At 42.6% G+C, this 18723-nt stretch overlaps 1 protein-coding gene across 1 annotated transcript in view; it reads left to right on the plus strand.

Moving 5' to 3' along the window:
- LOC121303095 (lysyl oxidase homolog 2B-like) overlaps positions 1-18723 on the plus strand; it is a 46476-nt gene that overhangs the window by 647 nt on the left and 27106 nt on the right. Inside the window, exons 2-4 of the mRNA XM_041233543.1 lie at positions 3903-4324; positions 6334-6509; positions 17836-18047. Coding sequence (XP_041089477.1) covers positions 3970-4324; positions 6334-6509; positions 17836-18047 — 743 coding nt within the window. The 5' untranslated portion in view covers positions 3903-3969. The remainder of the gene's footprint in view (positions 1-3902; positions 4325-6333; positions 6510-17835; positions 18048-18723) is intronic.

The following is an 18723-nucleotide window of genomic DNA, read 5'->3' on the forward strand; positions in this document are numbered from 1 at the left end:
GCACGGTTTTTCTGACAACATCTACGTTAAATCAAGATAAGATCACAACTATGGAGATCTTATAAAAAGCACCAGCCTTACTAATCCTACACATCATTTTCACAGGGAAACACAGTCCATCTTTTCCCCAATAATTAGAAGGGGGGAGAAAACGTTTTAAAAAAACTGGACAGCATGTCCTTAGCATCCGCTACGGTGCAGTTACGCGTGTCCCAAGCCTGCTAGATTCGACGTGCTTGTGGAGAGCAGTGTAAAATTACGCTCTCCGCCAGGAATGGTGTTCAGTCCCGTTTATGAACAAAGAAAGCTGTAATCGTGAGTGCAGCCCGAAGCAAAGACCGTGTAGCACAGAAAATCCATTCTTCATACTGTACATCATGAAATGACACTAAACTCCGGGAAAAAGCATTTGGCTGGCTTCAACAAACCGCGGGCCCCCAACTCACTTGCATTTCTTTCAACGACAGCTGCTAGCTGCGTTTAATTTAAAACCTTTTGGGACGGAAACTCTACAGGCAACGGATTATGAATTATGTTATGTCAGCAAGGCAGGAAAAGGAGTAGGTGGTTGTGGCGTTTGTATTAACCCTTCCCCGTCTGTGAAGCTATTTCCTCGGCATTGAAACACGCTTTCACTCGTAAACAATTGTGAAGAACAATCCAGCATCTCCGTTTGGCATGCGCAAAACTGAACGGCCAGATTGTGTTTTTGCAATACACTGTACACCGTAATGAAGAACAAAGTCAGGATATGGCGGGCAAAGTTTATAAACCGTCATTTATAGTGAAGTAGACTGGGCTTGCGGGCGTTCGTACTCATGCATTATTACCGTTTACGCGCTCAGGGATATTCCCCATCCACTGGTTAGATAGTGCTTGGCGTGTTAAATAAATCCCTGTGAGGCACTGTAAAGTATATATGCAATATTTCATATGTATGCTGAATATGTTGAAGACATATTGACAGCGCCAACAAACATTTAAGACAGCTATGTAAAACATTGGTAGTTAAGTTATGAAATAATAACGGAGAATGTCGTTATTATATGGTTACATTTTCTATTGCATCTCAATTAAAAGTTAATAAGCATCTAATTTAAATGACTAGGTAATTGCGTATAAAGAGTGTGCTACACATGGCAGGGTTTTTGTTGGGCTGTCATGCTGTGCATTAATGGTATTTTACCAGAACACCCACTTTTAACAACCAGTTAACTCCGTGTGAAACAATTATGTATCACAAAGCTTGGGAACAAAGTCAATGTGTGAGCTGTGTGCTGTAAGTCCAGCTGGCTCATGTTACAGTCTACAGGAGGGAAAACTACAGCTGGCTTTGTAAAGTTTAATGCATGCTTGGAGTTGCAATCCACCAAAACCAGTTGGCTTTGATACTAACAGCAAATCTGACTCAAGCCTGGCCGATAAAAACAAGCTATTAGTATTGTTACTGATTGCATGGATAATCACTCAAGTTCAAACAAAGCCTGATTCTTCTCATACAGTGCCAGCCTCAGAGATGATATGGGGCCTGGCCGTGCAGTAAGTCACATATACAGTGAGAACTCCCCAGTGAAACAGGACAATGAAGAACTGTACATTCTAATGAGACTGAGCCTTCCTGCCACTGGGAGACACCCCTGTTCTAGAATTCCTCTGTTTGGTTGCTTAGATACCAGCTGATAGAACTTGCAGCGTTTCCCATCTATCAAGTACCATGCCAAAATCCTTTGTGTTTAGTGGATAGTATAGCTGTATACACTTTTACAACCTTTGCCCTTGTGGAACATCTAAGATCCAACGTTGGACTGAACCTTTTAACAAAATGCATTGCAAACAGCACCTCATTCTCACGTTGTTGGCCTTTGTCTTTAAACAAATCTCCCAAACGGCAATTCGAAAGGCCTATGCAATGTAGCAAAGGATGCATATTTTTATACAAATCTTGTGAGGTGCATCTTCCCTGTTAGCAGGCAGTATCAGTCATGACATGTGAGCTATCAGACTTATAAAGATCAATGCAACCTGGGCAGCCCATAGGGGCCTCACACCCTACTGACAGTGCTGTAGCCAGCCTTTACAGAGTGGATACTCTGTGCCCCTTGTTTACAGAGGAGACCGGTGGCCATTTACCAGGGTTAGGAGGAAGTGAAGACTAAATCAAACTAGACATGAGAAAAGGAATTTAACCTGGAATTTTTGACCTGCGCTGAAAGTTTTTAAAAGTTGAAAGAGGTCATACAGCTGCACAGCCACACAGAAATGTAACATCTGCTTGACAAACAAGCCCCTTTTCCTGTGACCTGATCGGCACTAGAGCTGCATTGTCCAGCACCGCAAGGGTCTGCATATCTGAGGCTGTGTATTCCTATGTTTGCTGTAGCAGGGTTAGAGTGTGCAGTCACACTAGGAGACTGAGTCGGACCACATACAGACCACATCCTTCCTGCTGGGTGAAAGGGGTCAGCCACACAGTCTATTCCAGTGACTAGACGGAGCAAACACAAAGATCCAGCACAGTTTAGAAATTCATCTAGAATAAAACCTGTTTAGAAAAATGGATTCAATGTTTAATGGAGTACTAATTGAGGTCGATAGAGAAAAGACATTTCATTTGATGTCTTCAGTAGACTACCAGCATGATAAATGTTACCATCTAAAAATGACATTAAAACTCAACCAAGCTCTCTTGTTAGCTGTGTATTTCTGGGGGTATTTCTGTCTTTGCGCTTTAAGAAGATGCATGTCAGTGTGCAAACGGATGCTTTGATTCTGGGATGTACAGTACTGGCAGTGGCTTACAATTAGAGCTACTTTGTAACACTTTAATACTCAGTTAATGTCACTTCCACACAGATTATCTGCCATCCCCTTTAGTTCTAAGAGTAAGTCCCTGCCACACATTGAGGAATGATGCACTGAAACCAATGAACCCTTTCCTAAAACACTTACTGGTCACAGATTAGCTCTAGCTAAAGCTACCCCAGGCAAGGTAATCCTGACTATTGATAATCAGGGTCTGTGAATCCAGTCTAAAGACCACATCACAAAGAGGGGAGTTCTGGGGAGAGCAACACCCTGACCCCAGCCTGTGCCTAAGGAACCCGCTGAGCACCAATCTAGCGTGGAAGAATCTTACCCTTTTCCTACAGCTGTTTCTCGGTTTAACTAACACTATCTTTGTAGAGAAGGAGAATGTAATGAAAAATTGGTGCTTTAATATCCTTTTTAAAATGTGTTTGCATGAACCAAAAATTGGTAGACTGTTGTTTACTAACTAGTTTGTGGTTCAGTGTCCTGAGTAAAATGCAGAGCTGAGAGCTCCTTGGTGCCACTTAACACTGCTCATGTGTTGCGTTTCACTTGGAAAGGAAACTGTTGTAGGAGAGCAGTAATACACGACCGAGAGCTTCCTCCAGAAAGAACCAGATCATTGCAGGCAAACAGTTCTTGTGTGGGTTCGGTGATTCTGCCATTGGCTCACAGGAAAAATATGCAGACTGGTCTGGAACTGATCTTGAGTAATTTTAGGAAGGAAGGAAGGAAGCTTTCTGTTATGTTGCTTGATCTGTGGAGGGGGGGGGGGTACTTTGTGGTGCCGGGAGAGCCTTTGGCCCCCATGTATCATTTTTTTAACACCCTGTCACAGCATCAAGTTTCAGCCCGACTTGCAAAAGTTGAAGGATACAAGATTAAGGTTTTAGATAAACAAGCCAGATTTTAAACCGTATGCTTATTACGCTATACAGTACCTGCTGCCTTCTAGTGCTGTACGTGCCAGCACTGTCTGTACTGAGTTCATGTATCTCTAAAGAATTTGGTTTCTTCCTCTTCCTGATGTTACTCAGAGGACAGTGACGAGATTTAACGAAGCGTTTGTTTGTCTGTTTGTTTGTTTTCTTCAGGAAACTGGAAGCCATCCCCACAGTGCACTGCAGGAGGCCCCACTAGAGAAATTATCAAATCTGAAGAATGCGCGCCTTTGCTCTCTGTCATGCAGCGGCTCTGCTCTTGCTCTGCGGAGAGTTGGGCTTTCCGTGTCTCGCTCAGTATGAGAACTGGCCGTACCCTGAGGGCTACCCAGAGCCGGAACAGGAGCAGTACCAGGCTCCTCAGCTAGCTCCCGACACGCCCAAAATCCAGCTCAGGCTGGCGGGTGAGAAACGCAAGCACAACGAAGGCCGCGTGGAGGTGTATTACAGCGGGGAGTGGGGCACGGTCTGTGACGACGACTTCTCAATCCACGCTGCCAAGGTGGTGTGCAGGGAGCTGGGCTACATGGAGGCCATATCATGGGCACCTTCGTCAAAGTACGGGAGAGGAGATGGTAAAGCTGGCACCTTCCTTTTGTTACATACAGGGTCATGCTAGTCCTGTACCCAGTCCTGGGCTTCAGAACTGGTTTGGAAAAACGGATGCCAGGAATTTGAGCAAGCATGAAGTCTCATCAGTCCATAGGTTTATTTATAGGAGTTATGCCACCATAAGGAATTCTTTATTTCACTGGGGTCTGATTGCTCAAAACTTTAAACTCATATACAGCTTGATGGAGTGACAGCAATGCCTTGTCTCCCAATGCAGGGATGGATATTAGACTCCCACTGCACAGGAGTTTGAACCATTCCTAGGTTTTACTAGGATTTTAATAAGACACACCTGACACATATGCTGTGGCTGAAACCAGGCTAGTAAAACTTGGAGTGGATGACACTGCTATGCACTCAGAGTCTTATTCTCATTCCTGCCTAATTGCACAAGCAACGTTATCACTGTGCCATCGTTTTTTGTGTCGTTTTGCTTCTTTGCTTGTTTGTATAGTTTAATTTAGTGCTGCATGCCGCTAAAGGGACATCCCTTGAAATCACACACTGTGCTTTATTAATTGACAACAGCTTTGCAACCGTATCCTAACAGCTCAACAGCCCGACACTGTAAATCAGCAAAGAGCTCTTAAACACAGCACCCGGGATGCAGTGATCAGGAGCACTGCAAAGAGACATTGAGGTACAGCTTTAATAAAACACACAATACGCCGTGAGCAGCTGCAAACCATTTGCTCATCGTTTGCTTTAATGTGAGCAATACAGCAACTAACTAAGCAGAGCTTAGCCATGTATTAGGGACACATCTGAGAGCTGTAGTGCCCGAGGGGCTGAAAAGGGTTATTTAACTTTTTAAAAGTTTTGAGTAATACTGTCCCTCAACAGGATATAGCAATCGCTGAATTTTCTTTTCAGAATCGAGATCATAGTGATCTGCTTGTTATAGACTAATCAATTACTGAGGACCATGGCTCTTAGTTTGCAAACTTCAATTAAACATTGATCACTGATCAATGAATCACCCTGGTGCCTGTTTTGCAGTCTCCCTTATATATGTCATGAGCACACGCCTGTTTTCACCTGTGTTTGAGTCGAAGGTAATTTGCTGCTTGCTTTTGAAGTTCAATGATGCATGTATTATATTACAAAGGATAATAATAATAGTCATATTCAGTTGTACATGCAGGTTTCTGCGTTGAGTCAATGCGTCTTGCTTGTGAAAAGTAAACTCAATGCATGGATTATATTGACGATTATTACCTGCCGATATTCAATTAAGAAATTCATTTTTGATTGCACCTCTTCTATTTAGGCATCACTTCTGTCTACTTCAGCTAAGGAGGGCTATATTTTGGGTACAGTTTGTGATACTAGGAGTACTCCAGCAAATTGACTTTTTGTATGCCTCATTCGCTCAACACAGACTCCTTAATTTATCATTTTCAATGACCTGCATGGTTTATTCCAGTAACGCTGGGCTGGCACTGCAGAGGTTTAAAGAGCCGTGATCCTGTAATCTGCTTTGTGAATGTAGAGAATGTTCACTAATCGACTGGCCAGCCTGGATCCATTCCCAGACTGTCTGCTCTTGTGGGAAATCTTGCGCTGCACAATGCAGCACACCAGTTGACCCTCTAGTTAATGCCCAAGATGTTGAAGGAGACTGTCTGGCTCCATAATTTAAGAGAGTCGTTCAAGACAATGAGCTACAGACTCCAAAGCCATGTTCCCTAAAGAGGATTTGCTTGTCAAATTTTTGGCAGCCAACGCTCCTGTGAGTTCTGTGAACTGATCCCACATGTTCTGAAATACCATCCTAGGACGAGTCCTGTAACTCCTAAAACGAGTGGCTCAGTCACATAAACTTGACACAAGAATCACATTTTCCTCTTACTTACCGTTAAACCTTTCAGCTGGGGTTTCGCATGATCACGGTATTAAGCTGTAGTAATGTTTGCCAGCTTTAGGCACGAATCGTTGACTCCAATGCTGTCCCTCTCCTTCCGTTCTGCAGGGCGTATCTGGCTAGATAATGTCCACTGTACTGGTAAGGAGCAGACACTGGCCCAGTGCTCCTCCAATGGGTTCGGGGTGTCGGACTGCAAGCATACTGAGGACGTGGGCGTGGTCTGCAGTGACAAAAGGATCCCAGGCTTCAAATTCATCAACACTGTGACCAACAACATTGAGGTAAACCCTGAGCTACTGCAGCCAGTGACACTCACTAGCCCATGACCTTGTTCCAACCAGGTCCTCATTTACCTAATGGAACATGCAATACCCTGTTTACATCACCCTCAAATATATAAGTTTATCCCATTTTGAAATCTTGATTGTGAATGCGAAGAAGGACAACCCCATGTTTATGACTTATCAGATTATGCGTTATTTTGGGTATTGGTTGGATCTAGACTCTGGGCTGCAAGGAATGGAATGGCATGAAAGAGGCTCAAGTGAGTGCCACTACGCTAAGACGGCATTGATTTATTTAGGTGCTGATGCACAAGGGTTGGGTAAAGCAATGGAGATGTTTGCACAGCACTGGCAGCAGGGTGGAGAGTAGTGGTCATGGTTTTTGGCAGGACGTAAGGTTGAGGGCCTGATAATTTTGCTCATTTAGGATTTAACTAGATACTAAAACTAACTTCTGTACAATTGTTCAATTATAATACAGGTGACATAAAAAAGCAACGATTGAGAACACAGAGAAGTAAGTTGCAATGGCTTTAGTTCCTCAGCAACTGCATCAGGGTTACAGTGTTACAGATTATGTCAGTTGGCATTGCGGGCACCAGTTTGCCCACAGGCACTGTTTTCAGAAAAAGAAATATAGAAAAGCTTTGAAAATGTGTGTGTGTGTACAATGTACAAGGGTTAGGCTTGCCAGATGAGAACCCATGTGTAAAACCCCTCCAAAAAAACAGTAAAAATAGAAATTGAGCGTAGGACAAGTTAATGAGCAGATACCTCATCTCTGAGGCATTCATGGGCTATCCGTGTGAATTAAGCCCACGTGTTTGCTATAATTTTTCACTTGATGAATTCCTGTTGAAAGGTTAACACAAGACCTTCTATCTCTGATTGGGGAGTCCCTTGTGCAGTGCATTCCTGCTGTGCATTAGGGTGTTTCAGAGAGCTGGGGTAGCCTTGGCAAACGTTAGTCTACCCACACAGACGCTTGTTTAAGATTCTTGGAGGAAAAGGTTTAGTGAGAAATATAAAACAGAGATGTCTAGACAGGGGTTCCTTATGAAGTCAAAGGGAGATGTATTCATCTGCAGTGTTTCCACTTGTCATGCAACAACGTGGGCAGGCTTCTCTAATGGATAAAACACACAGCTTTAGCAGACCTGTCCTTCCAGATCTGTGAATTTTAAAGGCGTGAATCACTCTCTGCATTTTCTTACCAAGGAACTAATGACGATGGCCTTCTGTGGTCTAGTTAGATTGCTATGAGCTGTGACTACCAAGCTTGCGTTTGTGGAAATTCCCCTGAATGTCTGTGGGATGACAACATCAGATGCATCCGCAAAGCAGTTTTGTGATTTCTAAACTCTTTGGTTGTACTAATAGGCTCAATATAGTGCAGGACTATCCTCCTACTCAGGCTTGGGGGGATATGGCTTATGAGTTGACAAATGTTGCCAGTATAAACACAAGGAGTAGGAACAATTAAAACACTGTTCTAGTGGACTTTTTCAGACATTTTTCAGGTTGGGTTCTGTTACCATCTTCAGTGGCAATGGTTCTATACTAGGGGGCAGTAATAGCGTAAAGGCAGCTGCAGTGATGGAATGGTAGCCAGTATAAACCGGTTTCATCTCAGGGTGGAGATGGTAGAACATGGATGAACACAAGCAAACTGACAGTCAGCTCCTTTTTAGAAAACCCTAAGCACTACAGTGTTTCCAGCAACGACAACACAATACAGTACAGCACAGTACAGTCCTGATGCTGGAGCACGCTGTCTGGTTCTGGTTTGATAAAAGTGTATCAGTTTGTAGGATGGTGGTACCATGGGTAAGACAAAGCATGAACACGATCCACTGCTGTGTCAACTTTACTTTCTGTGCAAAACCATTGCCTTCCCATTGCAGTGTCATAGCCAGATCGCTCTATGGTGATCATTTCGTTTTAGTGTCTCTACTCAGCTAAGCAGATTAAAAACAATCACTTTTCTGTAGCAGTCTTTTAACTGAGAATCCCTGCAACTTTCTGCATAGCGTTAAGTTACCGGATCAACAGGATATCCCCCCCCCCTTGGCTAAAATCCCAGCCTACCTCCCTGTGTGACCTTGGCTTAACCCTTGACCTCTTGCTGCCTGAATCCCAGCCCAGCTGGGTCTATGCTGAGGATGCATAAACTTGTTTTCTAAATGCAACAGAATTAATTGGGAGATTTGTTTGATTTTCAGTACCTAGTCGATATCGGATCATTCCATTCATTTCAATTAGTCCTGCGGCAAATATTTAAATATTCAAACCATCAGCTCTTGAAATGTATTCGGTGGAAAGATTGACCGTGTTCTTACTGGTTCTGTGTGTAAAACAATTGATAAATGTCTGTCAGAAAGATGACGTGCAGATAGACCCCAGTGCGTAATGAGGTCAGAAACACACATTCCACTCTGTAGAGGAGTGTTTCTCTTCTTTCTTTAATAGGTCATTTCACGGGGTGTGGCGTTTACTGTCAAGGGATTTGTTAAAGATTATTTTATATAATACATTAAGAATTACAGAAGTATAAAATGACCTGATTAGTTCAGGGTGTAATAAAAGATGCAGAATTGGGGTGAAAAGATGTTCATATGATTTCAAACTACAGTATCATGTTTACGAGTCATTTGCACTGTGCCTAAATCACCATTAGACTTACTGACACTAATTATAAAGAAACGTTATCCATTTACAAGCTGTTCCATGAGTCCGAAATTCCATACAATATAAACACTTCTTGAACTGTTTGTACGCTCCGCAGTGTGTGCACTGTGTGTGTTTATATGAATATTTATGTCCCAGAGAAGCTAGTTCGCATTGCGACAGTACATTCCAGACTTCGGCAAATATTTTTCTTGATTTAGTCTCCTTCAATGCAGAAGCAGGGCTGGAAAGCCGTGATGAAATATACAATCAGGTCTTGTTTATATAGCAGAGGTGGGCCAGTGCTGAAGCACATACATTACATTCTCAGATAACCAGAACCTCTCCAAGGCCATAATCAACAAGGGCGCCTCTTTCACTAATATTTCATTTACTGGTAGCGTGCATTTCCAAGAAGCCTAAGCAGGTGGTGGCTGGTTGTAAATGAGGGTCTGTATGCATCCGACTCTCTCAATGAAAGCAGTCTAGTTTTATCCTCTTTGTTGACCCAGTTATGGCTAAGGATCGAAGAGAATGTTTATAGGGACCAGGTCAGAATAATCTTCTCTGTTCAATGCTGGAAAGTTTGGGATCCAGTGCCAAGGCAAACTGTGTTTTAGAAGTCTTGAAAGTGAAGAATCCAGAACAGTTTTGTAAGCTTCCACGTGCACCATGGCATAGGTCCTGAGTTATTTGAATGAATAAAAGAAAACAACAACTTTGGTTAATTTAAAATACTGTAATAAATCGAACTAATCTTTCATTTCCACGACTTAGCAACTGCTATACAATACATGAAACCCTCTATAGTTCTGTTTTCTAGCCTTAGGAGTGAGCAATAAAACAAAAGCCCCACTAATAGCCCTCATATTGTGCAATAAACTTTTCTCACTGAAATGGTTCTGCCTCAGAAACTATGCTCATCTTCAGATTGATCTTTTAAAAATGTATTATTATTATTAATTTAATTAGCAGACGCTTTTATCCAAGGTGACTTACAGAGACTAGGGTGTGTGAACTATACATCAGCTGCAGAGTCACTTACAACGACATCTCACCTGAAAGACGAAGCACAAGGAGGTTCAGTGACTTGCTCAGGGTCACACAGCGAGTCAGTGAGTGAGCCAGGATTTGAACCGGGGATTGCCTAGTTACCAGCCCTTTTCTTTAACCACTGAACCTCACATAGTACTGCACAAATCCACTGCAGGCTTCTTGGAGTATACGAACATCCGCATTTATGGTTTTGTTGTGTCACGCAAGTTTACAGAAACAGCAAAATGGTTGGGAGAGTAAACACCAAGCTAATAACAGGCTTAGTGGTTTATTTATGTCTCCTCATTTGGCTGCTTGCTCAGGATACCAGGCACCCTTTTAATAATGTTTGCAGTGAGATGTTTGGAAGGACACAGACTGTGCAAATGGTCAAAACAAAGCAGTGTGAAAGCGTCGTAGAGATGACTAGAAAGTTCTAAAAAAGCCATACAAACAAAATATACCAGTGACTAGACTGTAACCTATAATACTTAAGCTAAGAAGTTAGTTTAATAACAGCAAAGAAATAAATAAAAAAACTAACTTGGCTTCACAAGGCTTACCTATGTTTTATAGTGCTTTCTCTGTTCTCTATCACACTTCTCTATGCTATTACTATGGGAAAACTGTCATAGGGAACAGGCCATGGTCGGCCTAAGCACCATCTGCTGTACAGTATAATCCATTCCAGGTTTTAATGCAAGCTTGATTAGCCACAGGGTATAGGTAACAAGCTCAGTTGGGTCTTGTTAAACTCGTAGATAAACCAGGAACGGATCAAACTGCTATGCAACGGGAGTCTGATTTCCATCCCTGCGTTCCTGTAGAATAATTAAAGTAAGCATGTCCTTTCAGTGCTGGTCTCTCATCCAGTTTAATTTGCAAAGAGGAGTTCTGGGGTTATCAGCGGCTTCAGTGCTTGTGAAAGCGAGTGTATTGGGCTGGAGGGCTGAATAGTTTTGTGGTAGTTTGACACAGGTCTATTTACTTAGTTCAAATGCAAATGACCCAGCTTGCTTTCCCAAAAGCTCTTGTATTATCTGTTTAATACGGTTGCCTTAGGCAAAGATTAGACAGGAAACTTTCAGAGCATGTCCAGGAAAGCAAAGCACAGGGGAGAGCAGTACAGCACTACGTTTATTGCTGTTGCATGAGGACCAAAGAGGAAGCTGTTGAGAGAAAGAGTAGAACTCTGACAGGGTTACACCTATACAGAATTCAAGTTCTACAGCTTTAAGATTTAGGCTTTGTGGAGCCGGACATCATCTCCAAACAGAGGACATGCATTGTGTGTGCGTGATTACAGTTAGTAGAGTTGGGCACACAGTGACTAAAGCACACTTCTGTTAATTGTCAGCGAGCTGGTGAGAGGATGTTGAGATTGAAATGAAGAACAGCTGAGTGTAGCTATCGAAGCCCCCCTCCCCCACCTCCCCTTGTGAATGTGTCCTGACATGACCGCAGAGCAGCTCTGGGCTCTGTAAGGACTCTGGTAATTGGAGTAGCTGCATACAGTGTCATTATTGCAAGGCATTGTAATAGAAAGTTTCAATACCTACAACCTTGTACACCATTGTAGCTATTGAGTGTTAAGACCTCATGGTAATCCCTTTAATTACTTATACCTAGGCAAAATAATTCAGGAGACCATACTGTAATGTTACAGCAAAGGTAGAAAGGTATGCATAATAAAGGACATGGGTAAACTATACAGCTATGGCCAAACGTTTTGCTTTACCTAGAATTGTAGGATTGCCACATAATTTAAGAAACAAAAAAACATATGAACATAATTTTATTTAACATTCTGTAATCAAATAAACTACAGAATGATATCGCAAAAGTCTCCTGGAAGTAGTACAGTATTTCATGTTAGATTTCCAAATGTCATATTTCTGCATTTTTTTCATAAAGTATATGAAAATCTGCAAAGCGCTGTGTAAATCAATCTGTTAACATGATTCAGCAGGTTTCATTTCGACTTTATGAAGCAAAATGAGTTCATTCTATAGGACGATGCAAAACTTTTGGCCAGAGCTGTAGTTCATGCATAACCAAGGGAAAAGCATGTGAAAACTAGCCATGCAGAAATACTGTGGTGAACTCCTATAAGGTACATCATTGGCCCTAATGTAATAAAGGTGCTGTTCAGTTCTTGGAAGCTGTCCAAAGGCCAGTCAGTCACAGTATTAGGAATGCCCAGCTGTGCAGACACACAGCCCAGCCCTGAACCAGCTGCTTCTGGCAAGGCACGTGCTGGAAATCCACCCCTATAATGTGAGCCCTCTTACTGCTCAGTGCAATCAGGAGTGCTCCTGCTTATAGTGGCAGGCGTGCAGCTCCGTGTTTCTGTAACCTGCAACCGCACACAGCTATTTAAAAACAAACAAACCTTACAGTGCGGGATGTCTTATCAAGCTGGTGTTGAAACAGAAGGACTGTTTGTAATGATAGCTTCCACGGGAGGCGCGTGCGTTTTAGTATTTCATCAGTCATTCTAAGAGTATTAAATGCAGTGAAAAGCAAATGAATATGCTTCCCGGGAAGGGTAGTGTGGTACCTGGGCTGCCGTAGGAATTCTATTTAATCCCATATTGTATTTAATACAATGCAATTAAATGCTTTACCACGCTTCAAATGGGTTTGTTATACATCGACTTTTTATACAGCAGATATGAAATACTGTCTGGTGTTGGCTGATATATCAGATTTATAAAACAGAAATACTCTTCCCTTTGTCATTACCGTATTCAAGTGTTGAAAATGTTCAGTTGTCCTTTATGTTTTGGTCCTGCTGTGAGGGGCTGTATAGGAATAGATCCCCCAGCTGTGTGCTTTCATTCCCCTTCGTCTCAGACCAGGGGCATGGGGGATCGACGCACCACACATGGCAAAGAAATCCCCACCTGCCATCACACCTCTGTACCGTCTGGGTATTCCACACATGCAGCCAAGCGTGATCTACAGAAGGGAAAAAACGTTTAACGTTTAAAGGGAAAAGCTTGGTAGCTAGGAAAACTTAATAGTACTGTTAGTGCACAATGAGTCATGCCTGAGTTATACACACACTGGGAGAAAAACAGTGCAAATGGAAACATACCTTCTCCCTGATTTAGCAGTGCGAGCGAGTTTATTTTAGCTGCAAACCTCAGTGGGGGGGAGAAGGTAGTTTTTCTTCCTGTAGGTCCAGGGTAACTATAAGTAATGGCTGGGGTTTTCTGTCTGCTGTGTTAATGCCTTGCACTTTTAAGAGAAATATTGCACCCACCCATCATTGTTAGAAAACAGACCTTGTTTATATTCCTGTTTGTGTACCCCCCCCCCCCCACAGGTTTTAGCTGCAGGAGAGCGAGATTTAGGTTGAAACCTGTTTGTCCATTCTTCACTTTAGAAGTCATACAGTCACAAGCCTGCTGTTACCAGTTAACGATATACAAATACAGTCCTACTGTTTCCACATCTTTGTGCACCAGTTACTATAGTAGACTTATTGCAGTGGCTCCTGTATTTCTGCCTCCCTCTTTGTCTTCAGTCATTTGAAGTACTGAAACAAGATGAGGTTTGCTTTGCTGTGTTGTGTCTGTGAGCTTCTGGGCACCGTTGTGAATTGAATGAGTCACACAATGAAATCCGCACCTTTCCGAGCCTGGGAAAAAAAATATAAGGATCAGAAGAAGCAGCTTTGTTAAAGAAAAGTGATGAGAAGGTGTCTCAGTTCTGATTGAGACAGCAACAATAACTGCTAACAAAACTGGATTTGCATAGAGATTATACCACCAAGGAGCCGAATAACCAACGAAAATAGAACGAATGGGGTTGTTTACGGATATACTCTTGAGTTAAGTAACTCCACCAACTGTCATTTTTATATATGGATGTACAGAAGATGAAGTTTGAACCTAAATTAAACAACTGAATTGGTAGAACTACTTTCCTTAGATCAAACAGTGCCTCTGCTGAGCAATGTGGTGTAATCTGGAGTGGTGGGATTCATCCTGCAGTGTAATCTGGAACGGTGTGATTCATCCTGCAGTGTAATCTGGAACGGTGTGATTCATCCTGCAGTGTAATCTGGAACGGTGTGATTCATCCTGCAGTGTAATCTGGAACGGTGGGATTCATCCTGCAGTGTAATCTGGAACGGTGGGATTCATCCTGCAGTGTAATCTGGAACGGTGGGATTCATCCTGCAGTGTAATCTGGAACGGTGGGATTCATCCTGCAGTGTAATCTGGAACGGTGGGATTCATCCTGCAGTGTAATCTGGAACGGTGGGATTCATCCTGCAGTGTAATCTGGAACGGTGGGATTCATCCTGCAGTGTAATCTGGAACGGTGGGATTCATCCTGCAGTGTAATCTGGAATGGTGGGATTCATCCTGCAGTGTAATCTGGAACGGTGGGATTCATCCTGCAGTGTAATCTGGAACGGTGGGATTCATCCTGCAGTGTAATCTGGAACGGTGGGATTCATCCTGCAGTGTAATCTGGAATGGTGGGATTCATCCTGCAGTGTAATCTGGAGTGGTGGGATTCATCCTGCAGTGTAATCTGGAACGGTACAATTCACCCCGCTCATTCTGTCGTTGGAATTGCATGAACGCAAAAATACCCTGAATTAGAAAACAAGATCACAAAATATTCAATCTGTACCGTTGAATACGGAAAAGTTATTCAAAGTTAGACTACTCTACATTATTATCCCCGTTTTAACATAAATATAGAGAATCAGAGGCTCCATTTGTGATGAACTATCAATCTTTATTTTATATAGCGCCTTTCATAAAGGACGACCATCACAGAGCGCTTTGATTTGATATATGGGGGCCGGTGTCTGTCCATAAGTATGTTTGACGCATGGTATGGCATGGTATGGTGTGGATTACCTGGAGTGATAGATGCTTTAGTATCATTGGTAAAGCAGACAAATCAGCCTGCAATACAGCCTGTAAATCTCAGTTAGGCGATGGCACGCAGTGGGCTACGTTTTGCGATGTTTGTCTCTTTTCTGCATTCAATTTACCAACTCAATTACATCCCCCAGGCTGCCACGATTTAAAGCAATTATTGTGCTGTTGAGATCAAAGCTAATAAACAAGAACAGCACCACCAACGTGCCTCCAACATGCATTGCATTGTGTGGGAGGACTGAAAACAGCAGGGGTTTAATGGCTTTAATGTACAGCTGGCAATTGAAATTTACTAGGCTGTCCGCAATAGGAACTGTGCAGTCTGTTTAGCCTGTAATTGAACTTGATAGTTGTGATGATGTCAGCTCAACTTCATTGGTTATTAGTTCCATCTATACAGGCTCAAGTGTACTGTACACTTATTTCAATTGCGTTGGCAGCTGAACCACACATATGTAGCACAACTAGACACATGGTGTTGTCTCTGATTGCTCAAACGTTTGTCGTCTTGAAGCGTCTTTAGTTTTCCTTAAACCCTAGTGGAAGTGCATGCAGTACCTGTGTGCTCAGTGTACCAGCGAGGTGAGATGAAGCAGAACAGGTGGGGTGCCCTGCACTGATTCGTCGGCAATCTCACTTCCAGCTGTCCCGTTCGTGCTTGTATTGTATGAAGTTCCACCGAGGGGGCGGGGGGGGGGGGGGATTAGGGTCAGTGTTCTGTTTCTGTAAAGTTTGCTTCACTTTTTACATTTTTTTTTTGTTCTCGTTCGCTGGCTTGGAGTCCGTCCTGTTTTTCTAACCATTTAATATTTTGTGCCAAACTGGATTGTAGTTTGGTTAACCCGAGGGATGATGTCACACGTGTGGAGGCCATAGATTAGTGGCTGGGTTAGGATCTTTTTTGCTGAATGGGTGCATTTTTATTGCTCTGAAGTGAGGTATATATATATATATATATATATATATATATATATATATATATATATATATATATATAGATATGCCTCTAGCTGACCAACTCTATATCAATCCAACAAGGTCTGCTTTCTAAGTTCCCAGAAGGCTAAACTATGGACAGACGTAGTAAATTGTAGGATAGTGCTACCCTTAAGTGTTTTTGAAATGGAATTTAAATAGTGCCTCTTTTCAATCTGGACACATAATGAAAGAGGTTTCAGGGTTTAACAGCTTCGTAGAACTCACTTTCGTCTTTCCTTTTTTTGTATTTATTTGTTATAGAACAGGTCTGCCCTCGCAGTCTGAGATCTGTGGGACGATACGCTGCAACCCTTTCTGGGAAACAGTTTCTCAGTTGTGACCTTTCACTGGCTGCTGGATTCAATTAAAAACCCCCCCCCCCCCCCCCCCTCCACTCCACCGCTGCTTGATGTGGACAGTAGGAATCTAATTTCATTTAAAATCTGAGCTGTTTCGTTCTGCTAGTCTTTGAGAATTCCACAGCCCGGGTGTTGTTGTAGAAAACCAGCCACTAATATTATAAAGCTTTCTGAATCTTGTTGAGAAGGACACTGAACGTGAATTGCCCATTGTGCAATTGTCCAGTCTAATCCCTGTGCTGTCATGTATGGCAGGAATGCGGGGTTCATTCTTGGAAAACACTGCTGGAATTATGGAAAACCAATGGGCTGAGTGACAGGCTTAAACCAGCCTAATCATCCCTCCGCAGAGCACGTTACAGAAGCAAACTTAACGCAGGCAGCGAACGCAGTTTAAACAATTAACTAAGATTACACTGACATATTCAATGCATCCTTCTGTACAAATATACCAAGCACATGTTGTTCTGTGCAGTATATAGTAATCTCATTTATAAGCCAATATACCAGCTCATGTTACTCAGCACACAACAGAACCCTGCTTACCAAGGTCATGTGATTGAAATGGGGCTGCATTTGTGTAGAGGCACTTTTAGAATGGTGACTACAGCAATGTGTAGAACATCATGTAACCTTTCTATGCATAAGATAATGCTATTAACAAAAAATGAACTACATTTCGTGTGAGCGAGTTGTCAATGGTTATTAACTTTAAAAAAAAGAAAAAAAAAGCCCTCGCCAATAACTCCATAACCAAAAATTCAGGTTAAACTTTAAGGGAACTAAGTCAAGTAATAGACAAACATTTCAGCATGAGTAAATGTTTTAACTGGTGTTTATAAACATTTAAAAAATGTATATATATCACACTGACATGACATGTATCACTGGTGTTCTTAATTACGCCTCCAGGACATGATCTTAAACTATAGGAACTGCTGGGGATCTCTTGGGGAAGAAAGTGGCCCCTCACCTCTCACATTTTTGGGTTTTCTGGTTTCTTATCGTGGGACAGTATTGAAAGGTATGCAGCCAGGCAGATCTTCTCTGTGGAGATATCTGATATAACAAGATTAATGCAGCACGCTCCACTCTGATCCAGGGCTTTGCACGCACCAGCTCTGAGCACAAAGTTCAAAGAACCTGATCACATGTGTTCCCAGGCAGAGAGGTCACAAGAGCTTCTGATCAGACAGACACTTTCATTATCCATACAATATATCCAGATTATATAAGCAGGCAAGTTCATAGCTAACACCTTATGGTCAGATATCATGCTGCTGTTACAGCTGAAAGTCGCGGGGTCACCAGTTCGCGCTTGAGCTCCGTTCTGTTACAAAGACCCAGTCCTGACTGTCTCCTTCTCTCTTGCAGAGTCTGAATATCCAGGTGGAGGATGTCAGGATCCGAGCGATACTGGTCAGCTATCGCAAGCGGGTCCCAGTGACGGAGGGCTATGTGGAGGTGAAGGACGGGGGCAGATGGAGGCAGATCTGCGATGAGAACTGGAGCCAGCTGAGCAGCCGGGTCGTCTGCGGGATGTTTGGGTTTCCTGGGGAGAGGAAGTTCAACACTAGAGTCTACAAGTAAGAGGGGCTTGCAAGCTACCGCACTGGTGATATTATCCAGGCTGTACGAAATACATTTGTAATTAATGAGTGTATCTAGAGAGATTCGCCTATCGGATTGTAAAGAAATCTGGACAGAGCGTTCTTTAGCATTGAAAGTATCGGGATCTGGGGATACAAGGCGTGGCTTTCTGCCTTTCCTTATGCAAGTACGAATACTAGGTCTGGTTACTTTATTAGGATCTGTCTGGATCGGATTCGGCATCACCCTGCTGTTCAGACGCAAATGTTTTTTATCTTGTGCTGTGACGTGATTCCTGAAGCACTATAAATCTATGGAAACAGCACACGTGCAAGCAGTCTACTAGAAAGGCAAAGGTCTAGCTGCATTCAGAAATTCAAAAGATAGTGGCCTGTCCAACAGGTGCAAGGGCAGCTGTGCTGTAGTCTTAAATCTGAAGCTGCTGGAACGCCACTAAAATATAGATGTTCTTAAACAAGAATAAGTATATTAATTCACATTTTATTTGTAAGCTGAAGTTCTAGTAAGACATTTCATAGGTAATGCATGAATCTAATTTTTGCAAGTCTTTCTCTGTCTTGTCAGAATGCCTTACTTTACCTGTCTGGGTGTCAGTGCCCTCTTCACTGAATTTCTCAGCCCAGGACAACCAGAAGACCACAGTCAGGGACA

The sequence above is a fragment of the Polyodon spathula genome, chromosome 31 (genome assembly GCF_017654505.1).
Source record: "Polyodon spathula isolate WHYD16114869_AA chromosome 31, ASM1765450v1, whole genome shotgun sequence".
Taxonomy (NCBI): Eukaryota; Metazoa; Chordata; class Actinopteri; order Acipenseriformes; family Polyodontidae; genus Polyodon; species Polyodon spathula.